Raw genomic sequence first — 22,045 nt, 5'->3', positions numbered from 1 at the left:
AATTGTGAAAGTAGCTGTTGAAGTGTGTGGTGTAAGTAGAAGAAGGAAAGGAAAAAATCACAAAAATGCGTGGATGAGTAAAGATGTGCAAGAACTTGTGCGATTAAAGAAGAAAGCATGGCTGGATTTGTTAGCAGCAAAAGCTAACTTAAGAATGCAAGAGGTTATAGATGAAGATGTGAATGAAGCACGTAAGGAATATAAGAAAATGAAAGATTTGGTTAAGAAAGCTGTGATTAGAAAGAAAGAAGAGTATAAAGAGGATTTTGATAAAAGGCTATCAGAAGACTTTCAGTCAAATCTGAAAGTATTCTGGAAATCCGTAAGGTCAGCCCGAGGAAATACTATAACCAGAGAGCTGACTAGGATCAGATGCCAGGATGGTAGCGTTGTGAAAGGAGAAGAATGTGTACTAAAGATATGGAAGGACTATTTTGAAAGTTTATTTGAAAAAAAGGAAGGAAATAAGAAAGATTTCTGCTATAGCGAAGAAAAAGAGAATGAGATGGAAGGCGAAATTGAAATGTTCGAAATTGTGGAAGCACTTAAGAGTATGAAAGCGGGAAAGGCTGCTGGGTGTGATAGAGTGTCGGTCGAGATGCTTAAAGCAGGAAAAGGCGTAGTAGCTAGTCAGTTGTACTGCCTTTTCAATTTGTGTTGGAGAAGCGGCCGAGTACCAAAAGATTGGTGTAAGGCTGTTATCGTGCCACTTTACAAAGGAAAAGGGTCACAGCTGGACTGCAAAAATTATCGTGGTATAAGCCTGCTTAGCGTCGTCGGCAAATTGTATGCTAAGGTATTGATTAATAGAGTCAGGAATGAAACTGATGACAAAATATGGGATGCTCAAGCGGGATTTCGAAAGGGAATGGGATGTACTGATCAGGTCTTTTCCTTGCGGTGCATAGCCGAAAAGTTTTTGGCCAAGAGTCAAAAAGTCTATTGCACATTCGTAGATCTGGAAAAGGCCTATGACAGAGTTGAGAGGAATGAATTGTGGTCAGCACTTTCTATGCATGGGGTGAGCAGTCTCTTAATACGAGCACTGAAATCCTTATATGAGGATTCGAGTGCTTGTGTCAGGATAAACGGAGCGCACACTGAGTGGTTTAAGATTGAGAAAGGCGTTAGGCAAGGATGTGTTGCGTCACCGTGGCTGTTCAACCTATTTATGGATAGCTGTTTGACAGATTTGAAAGAGTCTAAAAGTGGATTAAGGATGAATGAGTTACTCGTCAAATGTCTGCTCTATGCCGACGATCAGGTTATACTGGCGTCATCAGCGGAGGAGTTACAGGAGATGGTAAACTGTATGCATGAAGCTTTAAAAGAGAAAGGAATGAAAGTGAACGTAAGTAAAACTAAAACACTGGTTTTTGAAATGGAGAAAGAAATGACAGCATGTAATATTTTGATTGGAGGAGAAAAAGTGGAGCAAGTGAAAGAGTTTGTATATCTAGGATCAAAGTTTACATCAGATGGCAAGTATGATAGTGATATTGAAAGGAGAGTGAACGCGGGGAACATGGTGAATGGAGCTTTGCATGCCTTTATGAGCAGTCAGAAACTATCCAAAAAGGCTCGACTGGCTGTGCACAGGGGCGTGTTGGTCCCGACATTAATGTATGGGAGTGAAAGTTGGGTATGGCAAAAGAAGCATGAAAGCAGAATAAATGCAGTGGAAATGAGAGCGTTAAGGAGTATGATGGGTGTGAAATTGAGTGACAGGATAAAGAACAGCGTGATAAGGGAATGTTGTGATGTGAAAGAAGATGTAGTTACAGGAATAGAAAAGGGTATGTTAAGATGGTTCGGTCATGTGGAGAGGATGAATGAAAGCAGGTTGACTAAGCAGATATACAAGGAGAGTGTGGAGGGAAAGGTCGGAGTGGGAAGACCTAGACGAACGTATCTTGATCAAATTAAGGACGTCCTGGTAAAGGGTCAGGTCAAAAGTACCCGAAACCGCCGAGCTTGTATGAAGAGAGTTATGAATGTGGACGAAGCGAAAGAAGTATGCAGAGATCGTGGCAAGTGGAAAGAGGTAGTCTCTGCCTACCCCTCCGGGAAAGAGGCGTGATTTTATGTATGTATGTATGTATGTATTAATTAGGTATATCCCGTAATTACCCCCTGAGGAATAACATAAGACTAAGCCACTTCTACGAGCCCAAGGTTCCTCCCCAGGGACACACGCAAATATTTAATTATATATACATACATAATCACGTTTAAAACCCTTGCGGGGCAGACAGAGCCTTTAGAAGACTGCTAGGCCATGTTCAACTGTTTGGCTTAATGATACAATTGAGATTCAAATAGCGACTGGTTGCTAGCCCATCGTCTAAAAGGGGAATCGCAAGTCTATAAGCTTATCCCTTGGTCGCCTTTTACGACATACATAAATGAATAAAAATATTCTACAGTAAAAAGTTTTTATTTCGTCCCGAAAACACCTTTAACCATGTAAGAGGCAATATAAAAGTTTAGATTAAAGTGCGCGAGCGGTCGTTACATGACTTTTGTCCTTTTTATTCTGCTTATGATTAAGTAGCTATGTTTATTTTGTTTACTTTTTATGTCAACAGATCTAAAATTTTATATCTGGAGTATACAATAGTTTAAGTATTATACATCTATAAAAGGATGGATGTAATTAATGTCTTTACGATGGATATATTAATAGAATGTTTTATCGACCTCCAAGGTTTCAGTAAACTAATTAATAAACATGGAAATATACACTAATATATATAATTATAAAAAAAGATTAGGACCACTCCATCTCCTTCCCATGGATGTCGTAAAAGGCGACTAAGAGATTATGAGACTTATAAATAGCATCGTGTACTATGTGGATCTGAACGTGGCTTGTCACTCTTTTTAAGACTGTTGGCTCTATCTACCCCACAAGGGATATAGACATAATTATATGTACATATGTTTGTAAATATGCACTAAACTGTTTGAAATTTATCATTACGCTATTCATATTACCTTCCATGGTAATAATTGAACAATTTTACAAACAAGTTTATACACAACAAACCCAAAGAAACGAAGTCAAAACGAAAACAGAGACGAACAAAAGAAATCCAATATTAAAATTGAACGAGTTAGCGCAGTCCATTAAACCTTCCCTCAAAAAAAATAATCTTGTTTCCATTTTTAAAAAACGCGCCAAAATACGTTAAGAAATATTTCCGCCATTATCCGGTTCATAATGGACGCGAATTCTCCTGAGGTATTCTTCAGAAATTGCGTGGTCGCCGTTTGGACAAAAGGCCGGTGTGTTATAACGGTTTATGGTCCTTCGAGCCCGATTCTGTTTGGAAATTGTTTTTCGCGGTAACAGGTGTGGCCTTTTGTGAGGGTGAGGGCCTACTGTTGTTTAAATAAGTATATAGTATTAGGGTTCCTTTAAAGTTTCTTATCTTTCGATGACACGATGCTTACATGCGATGTTAACTTCATTCAAGTTTATTATTATTTTGTGACCTGCCACAATTTTAGAATTTTAATTGAATCTAGGATCCAGATAAACTTGACCTCCAAAGCCTGTTATTTATTACCCTACATTTGATAATACTTTTGTTTAAAGTTTAAACAATGCCATCGAAAGTTGTTGAAGAAAATGCTGAAGTGCAGTTTGCTACCGCTTCTTCTGCACTGATGCTTTGGAAGCGGCAGTAAATTTTTTTTTGACGTCAACCAATGTTGTGAAACCAAAGATATGATAATTATTAAGTGATGTTGAAGTGTCCCCAATAAAGAATAAACGTTTTGAATTTGAAATGGTCCTATAATTGTACAAGAAACATAAATATCAAAATATTCATACCGAGCTATATAACAACGCAACTGTTACCAGTCCTTCAATTTAAACTTTTATTCGTTAATTCGCGTCGCAATTTATTCTGGCGTGAAATAGCGCGCTCTGTTATTTGCTGTTGGGACTTTTTCCGCGGTTAATGAGAAGCCGGGTTGGTCAAATAATTGCTGCTGGATCACCTGTGAGGGGTAATTGCACGGCTAAAAGTGGAGGCTACCTTTGGCACTTTGAGAGAAACGTTTGTAATGAATAGTAGAAAGATATAAAGGCACGTTAGATATAGGGAATTATGGTAGGGAAATGAAGTTTAGTCATAACGGTATTTATGATGAAACGTGAAAACTCAACGTCCAAGTTGTTATTTTGCGTATTATGTCCCGCATTAAAGGCATTTTTAAAGTTCCAATACACGCAGCACTGAAGGTAAATAGTTTAAAAATATCCTATACCTACTGAAGTAGACACAGCATGTAACATTAATAAAACTCAAAAGCTAAAAACCCGTGACGCGTCCGCATTTCCTAAAGTCTACACTCCGGTAACGTCCCGTACAATGAAAATTTTGCCGACTTTCCGCAGAAAAGTTAACTTTGTGCTTCAACCGTATAATTATATTCAATAAACTGTATACCTAAAAAAAGATAACGAAACGAGCATCAAGATAAAAGTAAAATTATATACTAATAAATACCTCAAGTATCATCTGTAGCCCCGAACATTTTAAAGATGACATTTTTTTGGCCGCCATTTACACTTTACACGTTAATTGCACGAAATTCATTCCCATTTCATTAAAATATTTTCCAATAACACAAAGTTTAGTAAATTCCGCTACGAATGAGTATAATCACAACACTTGAACACAAACAATCACTCTTCAATTGTTTATTAATTATATACTATGCAAATGACACACGATAAACAATTGCCGTCGGACACTGTCAATTTCGACCGTTGGCGAAGAAGGGGTGCGGGCGGGGTGCGTAGCCACGAATCGAGCAACATACCGTTAGCAACAAAAATGTAATTCAATCGTAATGTGTCATTTTTACGCAAGTTTTTTGTGTGTATTTTTTTTAATAAAATCCATAACGTGTTTTTGTGAATAAATCGACCATATTTCTTGCTAAGTATCGAATAATTTATGTGGGTCCATTCAGTATAAATGTTGTAATACACCAGAATTCGGGTGTCGTATTTTAACTCCTAAATCTAATTAAAATACCACACAATAAATTGACTATTAAAAACATATTCAGATAGCTTAACTAACGAATAAATAATATATATTTTTTACACTAGTATTCATAAAAAATTAAGGCCTCCTTGTTTTCCGCCTAGCCGAATAACTCTTCTCCGCGATAGATTTGTTTTATTTTTTGTTTGTAATGAATAAACCCAGAAACTACTACACAGATTTTGATGAAATTGTCACAGAGACAGATTAAACCTTCAGGAGCTCCTTTTTTACCACGGGCGGAGCCGTGGGCTATAATAAAAAAAAAGAACAAATCACATAGATCGAACGTGAGTTTGAGATTTGTGTAGCGATAGGTAGGTACTACTTACATTTATATAACAATATCCTCTTGGATATTCTTATATTCCAGATCCATCCTACTAATATTATATTATAAATGCAACTTTGTAAGGATGGATGTTCGTTACTCTTAATTACGTAAAATATACTGGATGGATTTTGATGAAATTTAATATATAGGTAGCGCAGCTAGTAATAGATAATTTGTACTTTATCGCACCATTTTGCTATCACAGTTTGGTCTGATGGTAAGTCAGTCATCAGACTAGTCAGTAGAGAATGCCATATGGCATGAAGTCCACCTTTGTACATATTTTTTGTTAATTTGTGCAATAAAGTTTTAAATAAATAAATAAATCAGGGAATAATGATAATTTCAATCATTTAATAATACACATTATAGCCATTCCACATTTTTTTTATGAAAAATACAGATCACTTAAGAACCCTGGTCAACGTCAAAGCATTACGAAACAATCTAAGTGCAGAACCCTAAATTAAAATTTACAACTTCCGCCACATAAACGTAAGCCTAAATAATTAAACAAATTTGCAAAACTTTTTGCGAACGGTACTTTCTAACCGACTTCAATCGAATTCTGCAATTCAATATTACAAGGTCAATGCCATGCAATGAACAATATGGACGATCGAAATCACATAATTACGAATTATTGTTTATATTATAACTAGTTCAACAGAATTAATTAAAAACCCAGAGAGCTGAGTAAATTTACGTTAAACTTTATATAGTTTATATGGTACTTAGTTTGATAGAATAAATATGAAAACGAATGAAAACATTGTCGATCGTAGTTCGATTTCAGTTCGTAAAAGTAATGTCGATTTCTCGACATTAAATCATAAATTTAGGCCAGAACAAATAATGTTAATAAATAGGTTATTTAATAAGCTGTAATTTGATATGTAATACATTAAACAAACACTTTCCTTCTAAAAGATTTTGACATAATTCCGTTAATAGATTTTACACACCGCACAATAAAAATAATAATGGCGGAAGGCACTTGTCTTGTCGCGTACTTCACTCACGAGTATGTTCTTATTTACAAAATTTTTGTTGATTGTCATTGGTTTAAAAAATAAAAAACGAAGGACAAAGACTTTCTGTTGGTTGTTACACAAGTTTTGGGCGGACCAACGATATTTAAATGATTGAAAAAAAATACCAAAGACAACAGACTGCGTTATTGCCTCGGTTAGGGACTAGGACGCTTCGTGCCGTTTTACGTTAGTGCCTCGGTTAGGAACTAGGACGCGTTATGGGTTAAGTTAATTATGAAATTTCGAGATACTGCAATAAATAATAAGCTAATTTCAGCTCCAGAAACAAACCGTAAGTTAATTACTCAACTTCGTATCGATCACGAAACTACTCCAAAACAATAAAACACGCAATCGAGGAAATGGTGAACCGTTAATATTTAAATAGTTGCGCACACGCTCACCGCACGCCGCCAACTTAGCTAATATACGAAACGAAATACAGAACAATTGAGTTCATACGATGTTTAGGACGTAGATCACACTGGGCGAGTGAAATCGGCCGAGTTGAAACTGCCCTACTTTGGGCATTGGAATTGGTTAGTGAAACATTTTTTATTTAGCTATTATTGAATAACAATGTATTGAGAGTTATAATTTTAAATTACATTAATTGTCAAATGGAATGCCGTAACCAAGGTATGATATGTAGACAAATGTTACTCTTTCTTTAGGCTAAAAGCGTAATATCTTAATTTTCAGAAATTAATTAAAAATCTTTTGCACATACTTAATGCATCTCGGGTTTGACCATCTTACTAATTACCTATACCTTGACTCTTTTAGCTACTAAGTGATATGAAACAAGCGATTTTTTAGAACTTCGATATATTTTAAAGCCGAAGCAATTTTGAATTACTAAACATCTCTCGCTAATCAGAGTAAAGGTGGATGAAAGGGTTATCATACCCTTTCATCAACCTTTGCTGTATTTTATTGTGGTGCAATAAAGAGTAATTGTATTGTAGTCAAATAAAAAAAATATATTTATAGGCAAACTCGCCTTATGTGAATCATAACGCGTGAATTATGTAGAATTATTTATTAGACATTATTCTCTCACAGACGAATTGCTCGTAATAAATTTGTTAGACAAGCTAGCCTCCATGGCTTTGCATACGAACAAATTATAGTGTACAGCTATTCATTGTTGAAAATTACGTGCCGTGTGGTTCCCGGCACCAACATATTTAGTTTAGGCTTAAGGCATCTCTGGATTAAACCTGGAGATATAGGTGTCGAGGAATAAATAAATATCATTTAATTTTAATTTAAAAACTAAGCTTTTTACTGACTCTAAGCTTTTTTTCTCTTGAAATCTGACCGTTATCCAGATCGCTTCCTCATATTCCTGTAACCTCCATACGTACGGCGCTCCTCTATTTAGTCCCGGACACAGGACGCTTTATCAAATTTGATTGGGAACGCCTTGTAAAGGCTAAACTGATTATTTCTAGACTAGCTTCGACTTGCATGGACAATTTCAAACGATTTAGTTTCCGACAATTCATTGAGTTAACATTCAATCACGTCTATATCCTTTGCGGGCTAGGTAGAGCTAACGGTCTTTAAAAGACTAAAAGGCCAAGTTCAGTTGTTTGGCTTAATGATAGAATTGAGATTCAAATAGTGACAGGTTGCTAGCCCATCGCCTAAAAAAAGAATCCCAAATTTGTAAGCCTATCCCTTAGTCGCTTTTTACGACATCCATGGGAAAGAGATGGAATGGTTCAATTCTTTTTTGTACTGGTGCCGGGAACCACACGGCACGCATTACTAAAAAGAATTGTTCAATAATTACTAGTTATATAAACAGAAAGATTATATAAAAATTGCAGAAACAAAAAAGATAGATGTGCTCTTTCTAATTCATGAAACTCCGAAGGTCATATTTCAAGAATTCTCTCAAAAATTTTACCGTACATTTCTGGTGTATGCAAAAAGTGTAATAATCTGAGCCATCAGTTAAACGGCTCGAGTTATTCAGACATACGGCGCGGCGGGAGATATTAACGATCCCGTTTTACTGTATGTATGTTTGTATTAGAGTATGCCCACAACTTTGCCTGCGTAAAGTGAAAAATGCCTTCAATTTCCGTTTTGGCGAGAATTTTATGAAATTGGGTGCATAAAGAAACCCTTTGTTAATGCATTTGGCATGTCATTACATGACTGTTGGCTCTTTCTACCCCGTACTTATAGACGTGATTATATGTATATTAAGTTATGCTATTCATCAAAAACGATTGAATAGTGTCTAGTTTCTGATATATATCTATGACAGTGTATTAGATAGATAAACTTTCTTAATATTAATAATACATACATATCACGTCTATATCCCTAACGGGGTAGACAGGGCCAACAGTCTTGAAAAGACCGAAAGTCTACGCTCAGCTGTTTGGCTTTTTGATAGAATTGAGATTCAAATAGTGACAGGTTGCTAGCCCATCGCCTCAAAAATAATCCCAAGTTTATAAACCAATCCCTTAGTCGCCTTTTACGACATCCATGGGAAAGAGATGTAGTGGTCGTATTCTTTTTTTAATTGGTGCCGGGATCCACACGGCACGTTTAATAATATTATGGGTGAATACGAGTGAAAAAGCTAGTATCACTAGTTCCCGGCTGCACCCCAGGAATATTGAGGCGGATGCACAATTATCGGGAGTCGGTGATGTCGCACTCATTACACGATGCAATTATTTGCTGCAGGTGAACTCATTGAACTGAAAGGCTGTGTTATATTTATAGAATTATCCAGTAAGCCATAAAAATGATCCTGGCCTATTAGTATTTTGAGACTACTGGCTCTGTCTACCTCGCAAGGAAAATAGACGTGATTATATGAATGAATGAATATCCAATAAGTATATATAAAACTCTTTTGTTAATGACAGACTGATGGACCACGCTCAGTCCGGTTCTCAGCTGGGTTTAGAAATTTGGAAGTTAACATTTGGTTTCTTAAGTCATCTGTCACACGGGAACTGATGTTAACGGTTTTTTTTTTTTCATTTTACGCGTACGAAGCCGCAGGCGTTCTCTAGTTACTAATAAAATAAAATATACTTTCTCCGTTCCGCGTTGTATAAACCTTGTTACATTCTCATCTCTCTCTCTCTCATCAGATCGCGATTCTGGATTGAGTAAATCAGGTACACGAAGCGACTTCCATCTGACCTCCGCAACCTTTGCAGAGGAAATTTACCATTATAGTAAAAGTAATGTAATGGATATAAATCATTTAATATAGGCATACTAAATAAAATTTGATAAGCATAGAATCGAAGTGCCCTACAGAGAACAATTCAGTCCGGTATAACGCGAAAATTATTCAGGATCCTTTAAAATTTCCATCATTAAGCCTAACCTAAGCCTTATCCAATTCTATCAACTGAACGTAGCCTTTCAGTCTTTCTAGACTGCTGGCTCTGTATACCCCGCAAGGGATATAGACATGACGTATACTTTTATATTACAGTTTAGTTCATTATGATCAAAATAATAAAGGCTAGATGAACAATCTAACAAACATACAACATAATTCTACCACAAACAAAATCATCAAGTAAAATTAAGAAGATCTTAAGTAACATAAAATTCCCACACAATACCTGTGTAAATATTATTTTATAATTGTACGCTAATTTTAAACTCACTCGATGAAATTTTATCAATGATCCCGCTGTCATTAAACCTAGATATTTCTAAGTAAACAAAAGACAAAGATAGTAAATCTAAGATCGTCCCTTCGAGAAAGTAAGGCGACACTGGACCACTATAATGAAGGGTCTACCTTTACATAAATTCATCAGGTATGTTATCAATCCATCTAACGAGGTCGGCTCGTTGAAATTCAAACTAGCCGCTCTCAGACCGACATATTTGGTGACTGTGAGTCATAAGCGATAGCGATTTTTAGTTGCAAGCGTGTGTCGTTGGTAGCTGCGTATAAGTGTTTGATAAATAAATTAAAAGGAATGATAATAAAAACTTTACATTAGTCTTAGAGCGTACAACTCATTATAAATTAGATTAATAATAATTTATATTAAAATAATATATGGTGCAGTGTGGTTCCCGGTACTAAAAAAAAAAAGAATAGGACCACTCCGTCTCATTCCCATGGATGTCTTCAAAGGATAGGCTTATAAACTTTAGATTCTTTTTTAGGCGATGGGCTAGCAACCTGCCACTATTTGAATCTCAATTCTATCATTAAGCCAAACAGCTGAACGTAGCCTATCAGTGATTACAAGGCTGTTGCCTCTGTCTACCCCCCAAGATTTAGATACGTGATTATATGTATGTATGTAATGTCTACTAGAGAGCATTTTTTGCAATTTTAGGCACATACATTGTATTTAATTATTTTAGGATCAGACATTTTCGTACTAATAAAACTACGTATTGCATTTATTTGGATGTTTTAAAGAATTATGTTTTTTAATTGATGCTAATATGTAGTTATTTGCGTCTACACATTGTGAAATGTAATTACGGCCGTATCCCTGAAACTAGAAACATCAGATTAGATTAGGATCTTGTCCGGGCAACAAGACGTGTAGCCGCAACTCGGTTATAACTATTATATCCAATTATGTGGTTTATTTTATAACTGTATATGTGATAACAAGCCGCAAGTTATAATTGTTAAATCACTTCAAATGTTTTGTTTTTCATTGGTATTACAGTTGATAAAATATTATTAAATTTAATAGTTAATTTAAATAACACATCAAAATAATTTAACCTGCAAGATTTTTGTCATATTTTTAATTTTCGATAACATATGTATAGAATTATGATGTATGAAGGTTTCATATTATTTACAAATCGTTAACATCACAAAGTATTGTAAATATTAACGATTCCTTGAAATAATAGGATAGTAGGTAGTATGAATAATATAAGATAATATGCTCTTTAAAGTTAGCACAAATGTTTCAACCTTTGATTTAATCATGTATCTCTACTTTGTTGTATTGTATCATTATATTTAGTTTTAAAAACCAAGAATTGTATAATTCTAGTCAAATTAAAAATACTTTTTCAAGTATCTAAACAGATCATCCTAGTTCAAACATCTGAAACTAGACCGTGCCACGCTCTTAACTCATCACTTAGACCAGCTCGCAGGAAACCCAATAATAGGTCCTCTAGGCGTAGTACAGAGTTCGGGACCTCACAAAGGACGGCCGGGATCTAGGCTGAGCAAACAGCCGCCTGAAAACATTCGCACTACAGAATTGCCCGACAAACCTTGTGGGTTATTCTCAAGTGGGAATGTAGTATGAAATGTTATAGTGTTATTTTACAAGGGTATTATTTGACATGTGTTAAACGCTTACATGAGTGTAGTGTTAGAAATGGAAACGAGATATTTTTATGGTGCCGTGTGGTTCGCGGCACCGTGCCGTGTGGTTCCCGGCACCAATACAAAAAATAATAGGACCACTCCATCTCTTTCCCATGGATGTCGTAAAAGCCGACGAAGAGATAGGCTTACAAACTTGGGATTCTTTTTTAGGCGATGGTCTAGCAACCTGTCACTATTTCAATCTCAATTCTATCTTAAAGCCAAATAGCTGAACGTGGCCTATCAGTCTTTACAAGACTGTTTGCTCTGTTTACCCCGCAAGGGATATAGACGCGATTATATGTATTTTTTATAGGAGAGGAGAGGAGCCCAGGGTATGCCTTTGACCATGGATCCTAGATTGGGTCAGATTTTTACATGAAGCGACTCCCATCTGACCTCAGCAAACTTTGCAGGTAAACCTAACCCATATTGGATCTATGGTTGCATACCCAGCTTCCTGAATGTGCAGGTTTCCTCACGATGTTGTCCCTCACCGTAAGAGCATCGGTTAGTATTCAAGCTAATGAACTTCACTTTGAAAAAAGTCATTGGTACATGGCCGAGGTGGGGGTTGAACCTGTACATTCATACATATGGTCACGTCTTTATCCCTTGCGGGGTAGACTGAGCCAACTGTCTTGAAATCACACCTCAAAAAGATCAATGTCGTTATCACTTATTTAAAAATTACAAAGTATAAAAAAATACTGGGGGGAAAAATGTCTAACATTTTTATACATCTACAAAAAAACACCACATCCATCAACCAATATTCACACTCAGTTGGGTTCGTATGTAGTTCGTCGTGTGCTAATCCAGGGGGGAGGACAGCCCCAACCCTCCCCCCTCATCGGAAGCCAATGACGTGGAAGGGTCAGTGGTAACGACCCATAAATTCTGGGTTTAAACTTCGGACTGACGCCGATACGTTAGACTAAATTCCTTGAAATGCGAAGACTTTGTTGCGAAACTGCTTTGTTTCTCGAAAGTTCTCACGTTCATTTGTGATTTTTGACGGCAAAAGCCAGAGCTTTCAATATCAATGGACAAGTATTTAGAATGTCTGAGGTCGAATCGGTAACATTCTCGGTTAAAATGCGTAATACGCATGGTACAGGTTCAAATACAGTGTCGTGTGGATCCCGGCACCAATACAAAAAAGAATAGGACCACTCCATCTCTTTCCCATGGATGTCGTAAAAGGCGACTAAGGAATAGGCTTAAAACTTGGGATTCCTTTTAGGCGATGGGCTAGCAACCTGTCACTATTTGAATCTCAATTCTATCATTAAGTCAAGCAGCTGAACGCGGCATATCAATCTTTTCAAGACTGTTGGCTCTGTCTACCTCCCTAGGGATATAGGCGTGATTATATGTACGTATATTTTTTTCTTCGATAGTCGAAATATTTTCATTACACGCTTTACTTCAAATGGTACACCGCTGACACGACAGAACAAAATCTCTGCCAACATAATCATACATGAATTATTCAGCTCGGATATTGAATTATCCGTGGGATGTCCGCAAACAGAAATACGTGTTTTGGGTTTGTGCATTTCGGTTATGGTAAGATGAAGACACGGATTTGATAAGATATGCCTGAATGGTTTGATAACATTATCTCGTCAATTTTTAAATAAAATCTTTTCGATTTCTAATGCAGTATTTGGATGACCGTTGACTCCATCTAGGACATTTCTCTAGAAGTAAGTAGTGCCCTTGAACTTAATTTCTCTTTAGTTACATACTTACATATAGTCACGTCTATATACCTTACGGGGAAGACAGAGCCAACAGTCCCGAAAAGACTGAATGACCATGTTCAGCTGCTCGGCTTGATGATGGAATTGAGATCCAAATAGTGACAGGTTGCTAGCCCATCGCCTAAAAAAGGATCGCAATTTTATAAGCCTATCCCTTAGTCGCTTTTTACGACATCCATGGGAAAGAGATGAAGTGGTCCTATTCTTTTTGTTTTGGTGCCGGGAACCACACGGCACCATTCTCTTTTGTTTAAGTTCTATATTAACTTTTTCCTTGATGTACATAAATATATAAATAAATAAGACTACTCCAATTCTTTCGCATGAATGTCGACTAAGAAAGAGGCTTATATAAACAGCATAACCTTGGCCTATAACTCTTTTCAAGACTGTTGGCTCTGTCAACCCTGCAGGGGATATAGACGTGATTACATGTATGCATGTAACTAAAAAAAGTCATTTGTGCATTATCACCGTAAGACTCGAACTTGGTACCGCCGACGCGTCGTTTTCTGTAAAAGATATTTCAAGTACTCTCACACGGTAAATCAAAATATATTCATTCTATTAGGCCGAAAACCTATCTTGTAAAAATATCTCGTCAAACTTACCCTACCCTACAAAGTTAATCTGAATGATATTCTTATTATAAGGATAGAAAGAAGACATAACTATTGCTGACAAAGCAATACGCTCGGCTGGACTTATCAGCAATAATATAATCCGAACGAATATGACGCGATAATATTTATCTAACGTTCCTCCATTCCTTACGATTCCCTGACTAATACAATGAGAAATATCTCGGATAAGATTATGGGAATAATATCTATATTTAGCTTACATTATTTATCTCAACTCATTTTATAAATAGTGCCGTGTGGTTCCCGGTACCAATACAAAAAAAGAATAGGACCACTCCATCCCTTTCCCATGGATGTCGTAAAAGGCGACTAAGGGATAGGCTTACAAACTTGGGATTCTTTTTTAGGCGATGGTCTAGCAACCTGTCACTAGTTGAATCTCAATTCTATCGTTAAGCCAAATATAAATGCGAAAGTTACTCGTATGTAGTTTATTTGTTTGTTTGTTGTCTCTTCACGCGTTATCTACTGAATCAACCTTCATGAAATTTTGCGTGAGTAGAAGAACATAAGGTACCTATCATCCTGCTAAAATCTCATACTACCGCTACCACCTGGTAGCGCCACCAATTCGCGCGTATAGGTTTCGCTAATATCGCGCATGTATGTGGCACTAAATTCGCGCAGGTGAAGCTGCGGTATAGAGCTAGTGGGCAAATGGAAATAGATCTTTTCTTTCTTATCTTGTCATAATTTCTATTTTTAAAATAATGTTATGAAAATAATCCACACTAATATTGTATACTAGCTTTCCCCCGCGACTCCGTCCGCGCGGATGTCGGTCTTCGCGTAGATGGTTTATTTCTCCATTTTATTTTCAGTCCGGTCAATTTAGACCAAAAAATAGGAATGAAGCTACATTAATTCCCATCAAGCTGAAAATGAGTATAATTGTTTAAAACACAATCAAAAGCATTATTTCAAAATTCCCCATGATTTCGGTTTAAGGAAAAAAATTACCCAAGGTCAAAGGTAAGAAAATGGGATTTTCACGATTTTCTTCAAAACGGTAAGTTTTATAGGAAAATTACCTCAGACATAGATTGTAGATCATAAAGATATCTATAAAAAGGAATCAATATTTTTTTTCAATAAAGCTACCGTTTCTGAGATATTACGATGCAAAAAGTTGCAAGCGTCATAATATGCATAAGCACGTCTCGTATATACTCTATGTAGCAGTAATATAAGTAAAAATATTGTTCTGTCGGTAATTTTAACTTGAATTCAAAATATAAAATATACATAAGTATAATGAAACCCAGTCCCTTCATTTATACTGTAGTGAAACCTTGAGACAACATCTGTCTCTCTGTTTAATTGTGTACGTGGCTAGGGTCGTATAGCTGCTTTATCTCAGAATGCTCAACACATGAAATACCGTTAGTCTTTAATAATAGTTGTCCTTGCGGGGATACCGTTGTCGGCTATGGACACCACGGCCTCTCATGCCCTAGGAGTGGCGGCCGTTTAGGGCGCCATGCCGCCCTAAATGATATAATCCTCCGTGCTCTTGCCACCATCCATGTTCCAGCCGTTCTAGAACCAAACGGTCTGGCTCGGGATGATGCCAAGAGACCGGATGGTATGACTTTGATACCCTGGAGATTGGGGCGGCATTTGGTGTGGAATGCTACTTGTGTCGACACACTTGCGCCGTCTCATCTTCAGGTTACTAAATCTAAGGCCATTCTGCTTCAAATGAGGCAAAAAACCTCAAAAGGCGCAAATATGTAGTTATCGGGATCAAAGTTTACATCAGTGGGTATGGCAAAAGAAGCACGAAAGCAGAATAAATGCAGTGGAAATGAGAGCGTTAAGGAGTATGTTGGGTGTGAAATTGAGTGACCGGATAAGGAACAGTGTGATAAGGGAATGTTGTGATGTGAAAGAAGATGTAGTTACAGGAATAGAAAAGGGTATGTTGAAATGGTTCGGTCATGTGGAGAGGATGAATGAAAACAGGTTGACTAAGCAGATATACATGGAGAGTGTGGAGGGAAAGGTCGGGGTGGGAAGACCTAGACGAACATATCTTGATCAAATTAAGGACGTCCTGGTAAAGGGTCAGGTCAAAAGTACCCGAAACCGCCGAGCTTGCATGAAGAGAGTTATGAATGTAGATGAAGCAAAGGAAGTATGCAGGGATCGTGGCAAGTGGAAAGAGGTAGTCTCTGCCTACCCCTCCGGGAAAGAGGCGTGATTTTATGTATGTATGTATGTATGTAGTTATCGGTAATATCTATACTTTTGAACCTTTTGGGGTAGAAACTCTGGGACCGGGGGGCCTATCTGCCCATCAGCTTTTCCGACAATTGTCGAAAAAGCTAATTGAGGTATCTCTTGACCGGAGGGCTGGAAATTATCTGGCTCAGAGAATCAGCTTTGCCATTCGAATTGGCAATGCTGCCAGCCTTCTGGGCACATTCGCATGTTGATGCTATGCAAGGACTGTACAATTTATAAATTAAATTTTAGTTTGTAGTCATCTTTTTTCTTTCTTTTTATAAGTAGTTTTAGTTTTAATTTGATTATTGCATTGAATTTGATAATTGTAATCTCTATTATTGTCCTAAGATGATTTTCTTCACTTAGGGTAGCTTTGTTGAAAAAAAATATTGATACCTTTTTTATAGATAACTTTATGATCTACAATTTATGTCTAAGGTAATTTTTCGATTTGAAAAACTTACCGTTTTAAAGAAAATTGCGATACACCCATTTTTTACCTTTGACGGTGAGTAAATTTTTTTCCTTAAACCGGAATCATGGGGAATTTTGAAATAATGCTTTTGATTGTGTTTTAAATAATTATACTCATTTTCAGCTTGATGGGAATTAATGTAGCTATGTAGTATTTTTTTCATAGTAATTAGTAGCGGCCCGCTTGTGCAGCAAACGGTTCAAGCCAAAGCCGACTTTAGGCGCTACAGGTTACGGCGCTAAATCCAGTGCGGGTAACGCAACGTGTGTTCGCGGTTCTACAGAACAACGTCTATGGATAAACTGAAAAATTAAGATTTTTTGTTCTTCGTATTTTTTCGGGATAAAAAGTATCCTATTTTACGCCCAGGATAATAAGGTATGATTATACCAAGTTTCATCAAAATCGAACCATTAGTTTTCACGTGATGCCTGAACATACAGACAGACAGACAAAAATTTTTTTAATCACATTTTTGTATTTGGTATCGATCCAGTAACACCCCCTGCTATTTATTTTTTCAATATTTTCAATGTACAGAATTGACCTTTCTACAGATTTATTATATGTATAGATGTGAATTGTGAAAATGTGTGTTTGATTGTCCATCTTTTTCGTCAAAACTGACTCCATAGTGTGGAGTACGGAGACCGAGATAGGATACGCGGGCAGAGTCATGGGCGAAACCTAGTAACAAAATAAATGTGACTGTTCACCCGAGTTTTTAAAAGTAGTTTTTTATCCAAATGCAAAGTTTATGAAAGACACTTGAAATGTTATTAACATACATAAGTTTTTTGAAATGACATTAACATACCAATGTTGTGAAACCAAAATATATGACAATTATCAAGTGATATGATGTATTCCATAATAATAAATAAAATTTTGAATACAGTTCTATCAATCCAAACCCACCTGAAGCACATTTTAACAGTGCCTTGTTATCGTGACAGCAAACACACAGTGGAAACTATGTCCAATTAACATAGTTTAATTAATTTACATACGCATAATAATCTAGTACCTATATGTAAAATTTGACTTGACAAACATAAGTGGTTAACGTGTCTAGGTATTTGTAAGTGAAAATTACTTGTATATGTAGATAAAGCGATCAAGTTTCCCTGTAAACAATTGCCCGGAGGTCAGATCACAGTCATATTCTACATATACAGGGTGTGTGGTAAATCGCATTTTATTTTAAGAACATAAGCAAATCATAAACACGCTTAACATTATTAAATAGAAAATCAACAAAATACTCACGAGTTTAAAAGCTAAAAATAATTTAAATAGTGCGCGAAAGTCTCAGAATGTATGGACACCGTACGCTCGGTACGCGCATACAACGAGACTGCTTGCGGCCGGCACCGCCGCGCTGTCGCCTCGTCATTTTAATTCATAAATTAGCTTTCCACCCACGTGTGTATTCCCACGATTCTTATTTTTGTTAGATAAGGGTAAAATATCAAACCCCTATTTTTTTTTTCTAATTATTTGAAACGGGTATCAGATACTGAATGGCCCCTTTAAATATGCGATGCGATTTATGAAGCAGCCTGTATATCATACCTCTCCACTTTCGAAGTTCGGTTTCGGGTTCTCTTAAGTATTTCACATAACCAAATTGAGACCTTCTTAACAATTCACTTATTCAGACAAAGTCAAATAGCATTGTGTAACTTATTTATCAGCTATTAACTTGTTTTAATTAGTTTGCTAAACCATTAAGGACTTTAAAATTTTATCCAGATTTAGGCTTTTGTAGATATAGGCTACTCTTACTCTATCATTAAGCCTAATAGCTGATTGACGTGGCCATTCAGTCTTTTCAAGCCTGTTGGCTGTGTCTACCCCGCAAGGGATAGTAAGTGACCATATGTATGTATGAATGTAGGCTGCTCTTTCTTTGTAACAGTTTTCTAGATACGAAAATAAAATGGTATGATTGTCGCGTAATATTTTTCACGCCAAAAAACGATATCCACGTAATGAAACAAGATGTTCATGATATGACGGACTTTACTGCGCCATACATACCCATTCCATGAATCCATTTTGAAGGAAGTTTGTTCTTTCGTATGAGATGGAATTATATTAACACTTCTTTGCGTGATACCTAATAGGATGTAAATTGCAAATGCTACGATTTATAATTCAGTTATGAACAGGTACATTATTAAAATTGTTCCCCTACTAAGGATTGCTTTGCGCGGAAATCTGACACTAAGGTTAATTCCATGTGAAATCAAATCTTTTTGATTTTGATCACCAAAATCGAACATAACATAACATACATAAAATCACGCCTTTTTCCCGAAGGGGTATGCAGAGACTACCTCTTTCCACTTGCAACGATCTCTGCATACTTCATCCACATTCATAACTCTCTTTATGCAAGCTCGGCTGTACTCTTGACCTGACCCTTTACCAGGACAATCGAACAAATTCAATTTTACATTTTTTGTTTTCTGTGAATATGCAGGATCGTGTGTGTGCTCGGAGGCAAACCCCGGGCTCCCCTCTTCATTAATACATATAGTCACGTCTACATCCCTTGCGAGGTAGACACGGCCAACAGAAATGAGATTCAGAAAAGGTTTCTTATAATCCTAAGTTCATTAGCATTTCCCTTAGTTACCTTTCAGGCCGTCCATCCGAAGATATGGCGGTCTTACTCTAAAGTGCAAAGAACCACACGACACATCGGTGGCTTCTTAGAAGTTTAATATTCATTATTTTTTTAACATACAATTCCAATAGAAAATTCATATTTTCCAACAACGCCTATGATCGGTGATACAGTCATATTAATTCAATTTCTATCTCACAATATTCACGTTCATCTTCTGCTGAAAACCGCAAACTTCAAACAGCCTAACGAAGAGCCATCATTAAGATGTAATGGTGCTGTAATCAAGCCTGTTTGCTTCGTTTAATTAATATAATTAACGTGTGTCTCTAATTAAATGTCTGCTGCCAGCGGTTGCGCAGACAGAGCTCAAAAGATAACTTTTTAGACTTACTGGGGGGGGGGATTACAACTCGGCATCGTTAAAATGGGATTTAGTTTAAAGCTCTGAACAAAACTCTGAACTGAATAATAGGTATTCTTTTTCATTATTGTCATAGGCATAATCTAAAATCTAAATTCTTAAAGTGCAAAAAAGGAAAAGAGTCATCAGAATATTTATGTTTAATTTGGTTGGCTGTCTTTGGTCGAAATGAAGTAAAGCATTGAAAGGCTCGATGCAAAATCATTGTTTGGAATTTAACCAAAGTTGTAAAATTTTAAATCAATATAATAAATTAAAAAAATACAATAAAGTAAATTAATACAAAAAATTAATCTTGAAAATGAACAGCCAAATTCAACATGAAATGTCTTTTCACTCTGTCAAAACAATTTGTCGCGCAAAATTTTCACATAATTTTGGAGATTTAAAAGGGTTCATTGTGTCTCATTCTTGAAGATCTTTGAATTTATTTTTGACAAAAACAGTCATTTCACGACGATGTTTTCAGCAATTAATCAAAACGGTTCAGTTACTTTCATTTGCAATTGAATTCTGTGCCATTTTTGAATACAAATCGTTTTATTCAATTCTTGTGCGTGAATAAGATTAATGATGAGTGATTTTTGGTTTCGAATGGAATAAAAAATTGTGGGGAGAACATCGGTCGGAGCTGAGTGCGGTCCAGTCGCTAATACACTTAGACTTTGAAGAATAAGAAATGGCCAAACTGTGGGTTATGCTGAGCGGGTAAAGCACGGACCGATGGACCATTAATTTTGTTACACAAAATTTCAAGAAAATAAACGTTTTCTGTTAATCATTGACTTTTTCTAAATATTCTTTATAAGAAGAACTGGGAAGGGATAGGCTTATAAACTAGGGATACTCATTTTAGGCGATGGGCCAGCAACTTTTCGCTACTTCGGAATCTGAATCTCAATTTCATCATAAAGCCAAACAGCTGAACGTGGCCGTTTGGCTTTATGATTATGTGTGGCAGTGGCAGTCTCTTCAAGACTGTTGGCTCTGTCTACCCCGCAAGGGATATAGACGTGACTATATGAATGAATGAATTGTTTATAACATTGATATTACACCCTTTTGGTTGACATAATTTTATCATCGTTTTGGTTTGGTATCTCATACGATAAGAATTTAACGCAACGACTTTCGGTTTACTAAGCTAACCCATAAAATGTAACCTAAAAAGCCTACATCAACAACGTTCAGGAGTTGAACTTAATTACTGGTGAAGAAAAAATAGGTAAGGTATAATCGTTAAGAGTAAAAAAACTAAAAGTAAATATTTCTTCTAAATTTCTCATATTCCTTCTTTTATTGAACTTAACCTTTCCATTCTGCTTATTACCAAAGAAATCTTAAAAAAAGCTTCTCTTCCTTTTTCAGGGAGGCGCTGCCGAATGGCACTTTGTGGCTGGGACCCTTCCCAGCTACGCAGTACCGGAGCGATGTTCACGCCGCCGTGTACCGCTGCAGAGCGACCAGCGCAGTTGGAGCCATCCTCTCGAGGGACATGCGGCTGGAGGCAGGTCAGTACAACTGGTTTTGATAGTGGAGATACTTATAAAAACGATTTTTTACTCGATTTCGACGGTATGTTGCTATCGGGTTCCAGCTGTTTTGGAGCTATATGTGGCAAATTACACGTCAGTATATCTTGATTATGAGAATGTTGACCTAAAGGCAGTTGATATTTAAGCAAATAAACTTATTTGGGTTATTAATTTTGAAGTCTTTTACCTCAACATACTTACATACATAAAATCACGCTTTTTCCCCGGAGGGGAAGGCAAAGACTACATCTTTCCTCTTGCCACGATCTTTGCAGACTTACAGACTAACTACATAAACAATTTTGAATTCAGAATTTAACTTCTTCGCTTCATCCACATTCATAACTCTCTTCATGCAAGCTCGGCGTTTTTGGTAACTCTTGACCTGACCCTATGCCAGGACATACTTCTTCTTGAAATTAATTTTAAACTTGCCCTGTTGGAACGGCATACATACCGCCTTAAATTCTGGATACTTGGTAACTTATGACAGCCACTAGACCTGCAACACAACCTAAGAGCTTTACCCTGGGGC

General features: G+C 36.6%; 1 protein-coding gene across 1 annotated transcript in view; it reads left to right on the top strand.

The window, feature by feature from the left end:
• LOC106136730 (cell adhesion molecule Dscam2) overlaps positions 1-22,045 on the top strand; it is a 196,817-nt gene that overhangs the window by 123,828 nt on the left and 50,944 nt on the right. Inside the window, exon 4 of the mRNA XM_060949085.1 lies at positions 21,344-21,486. Within this exon, the coding sequence (XP_060805068.1) occupies positions 21,344-21,486 (143 nt within the window). The remainder of the gene's footprint in view (positions 1-21,343; positions 21,487-22,045) is intronic.

This window comes from Amyelois transitella, chromosome 3 (assembly GCF_032362555.1).
Source record: "Amyelois transitella isolate CPQ chromosome 3, ilAmyTran1.1, whole genome shotgun sequence".
Taxonomy (NCBI): Eukaryota; Metazoa; Arthropoda; class Insecta; order Lepidoptera; family Pyralidae; genus Amyelois; species Amyelois transitella.
This window is presented reverse-complemented; position numbering and strand designations above follow the sequence as displayed.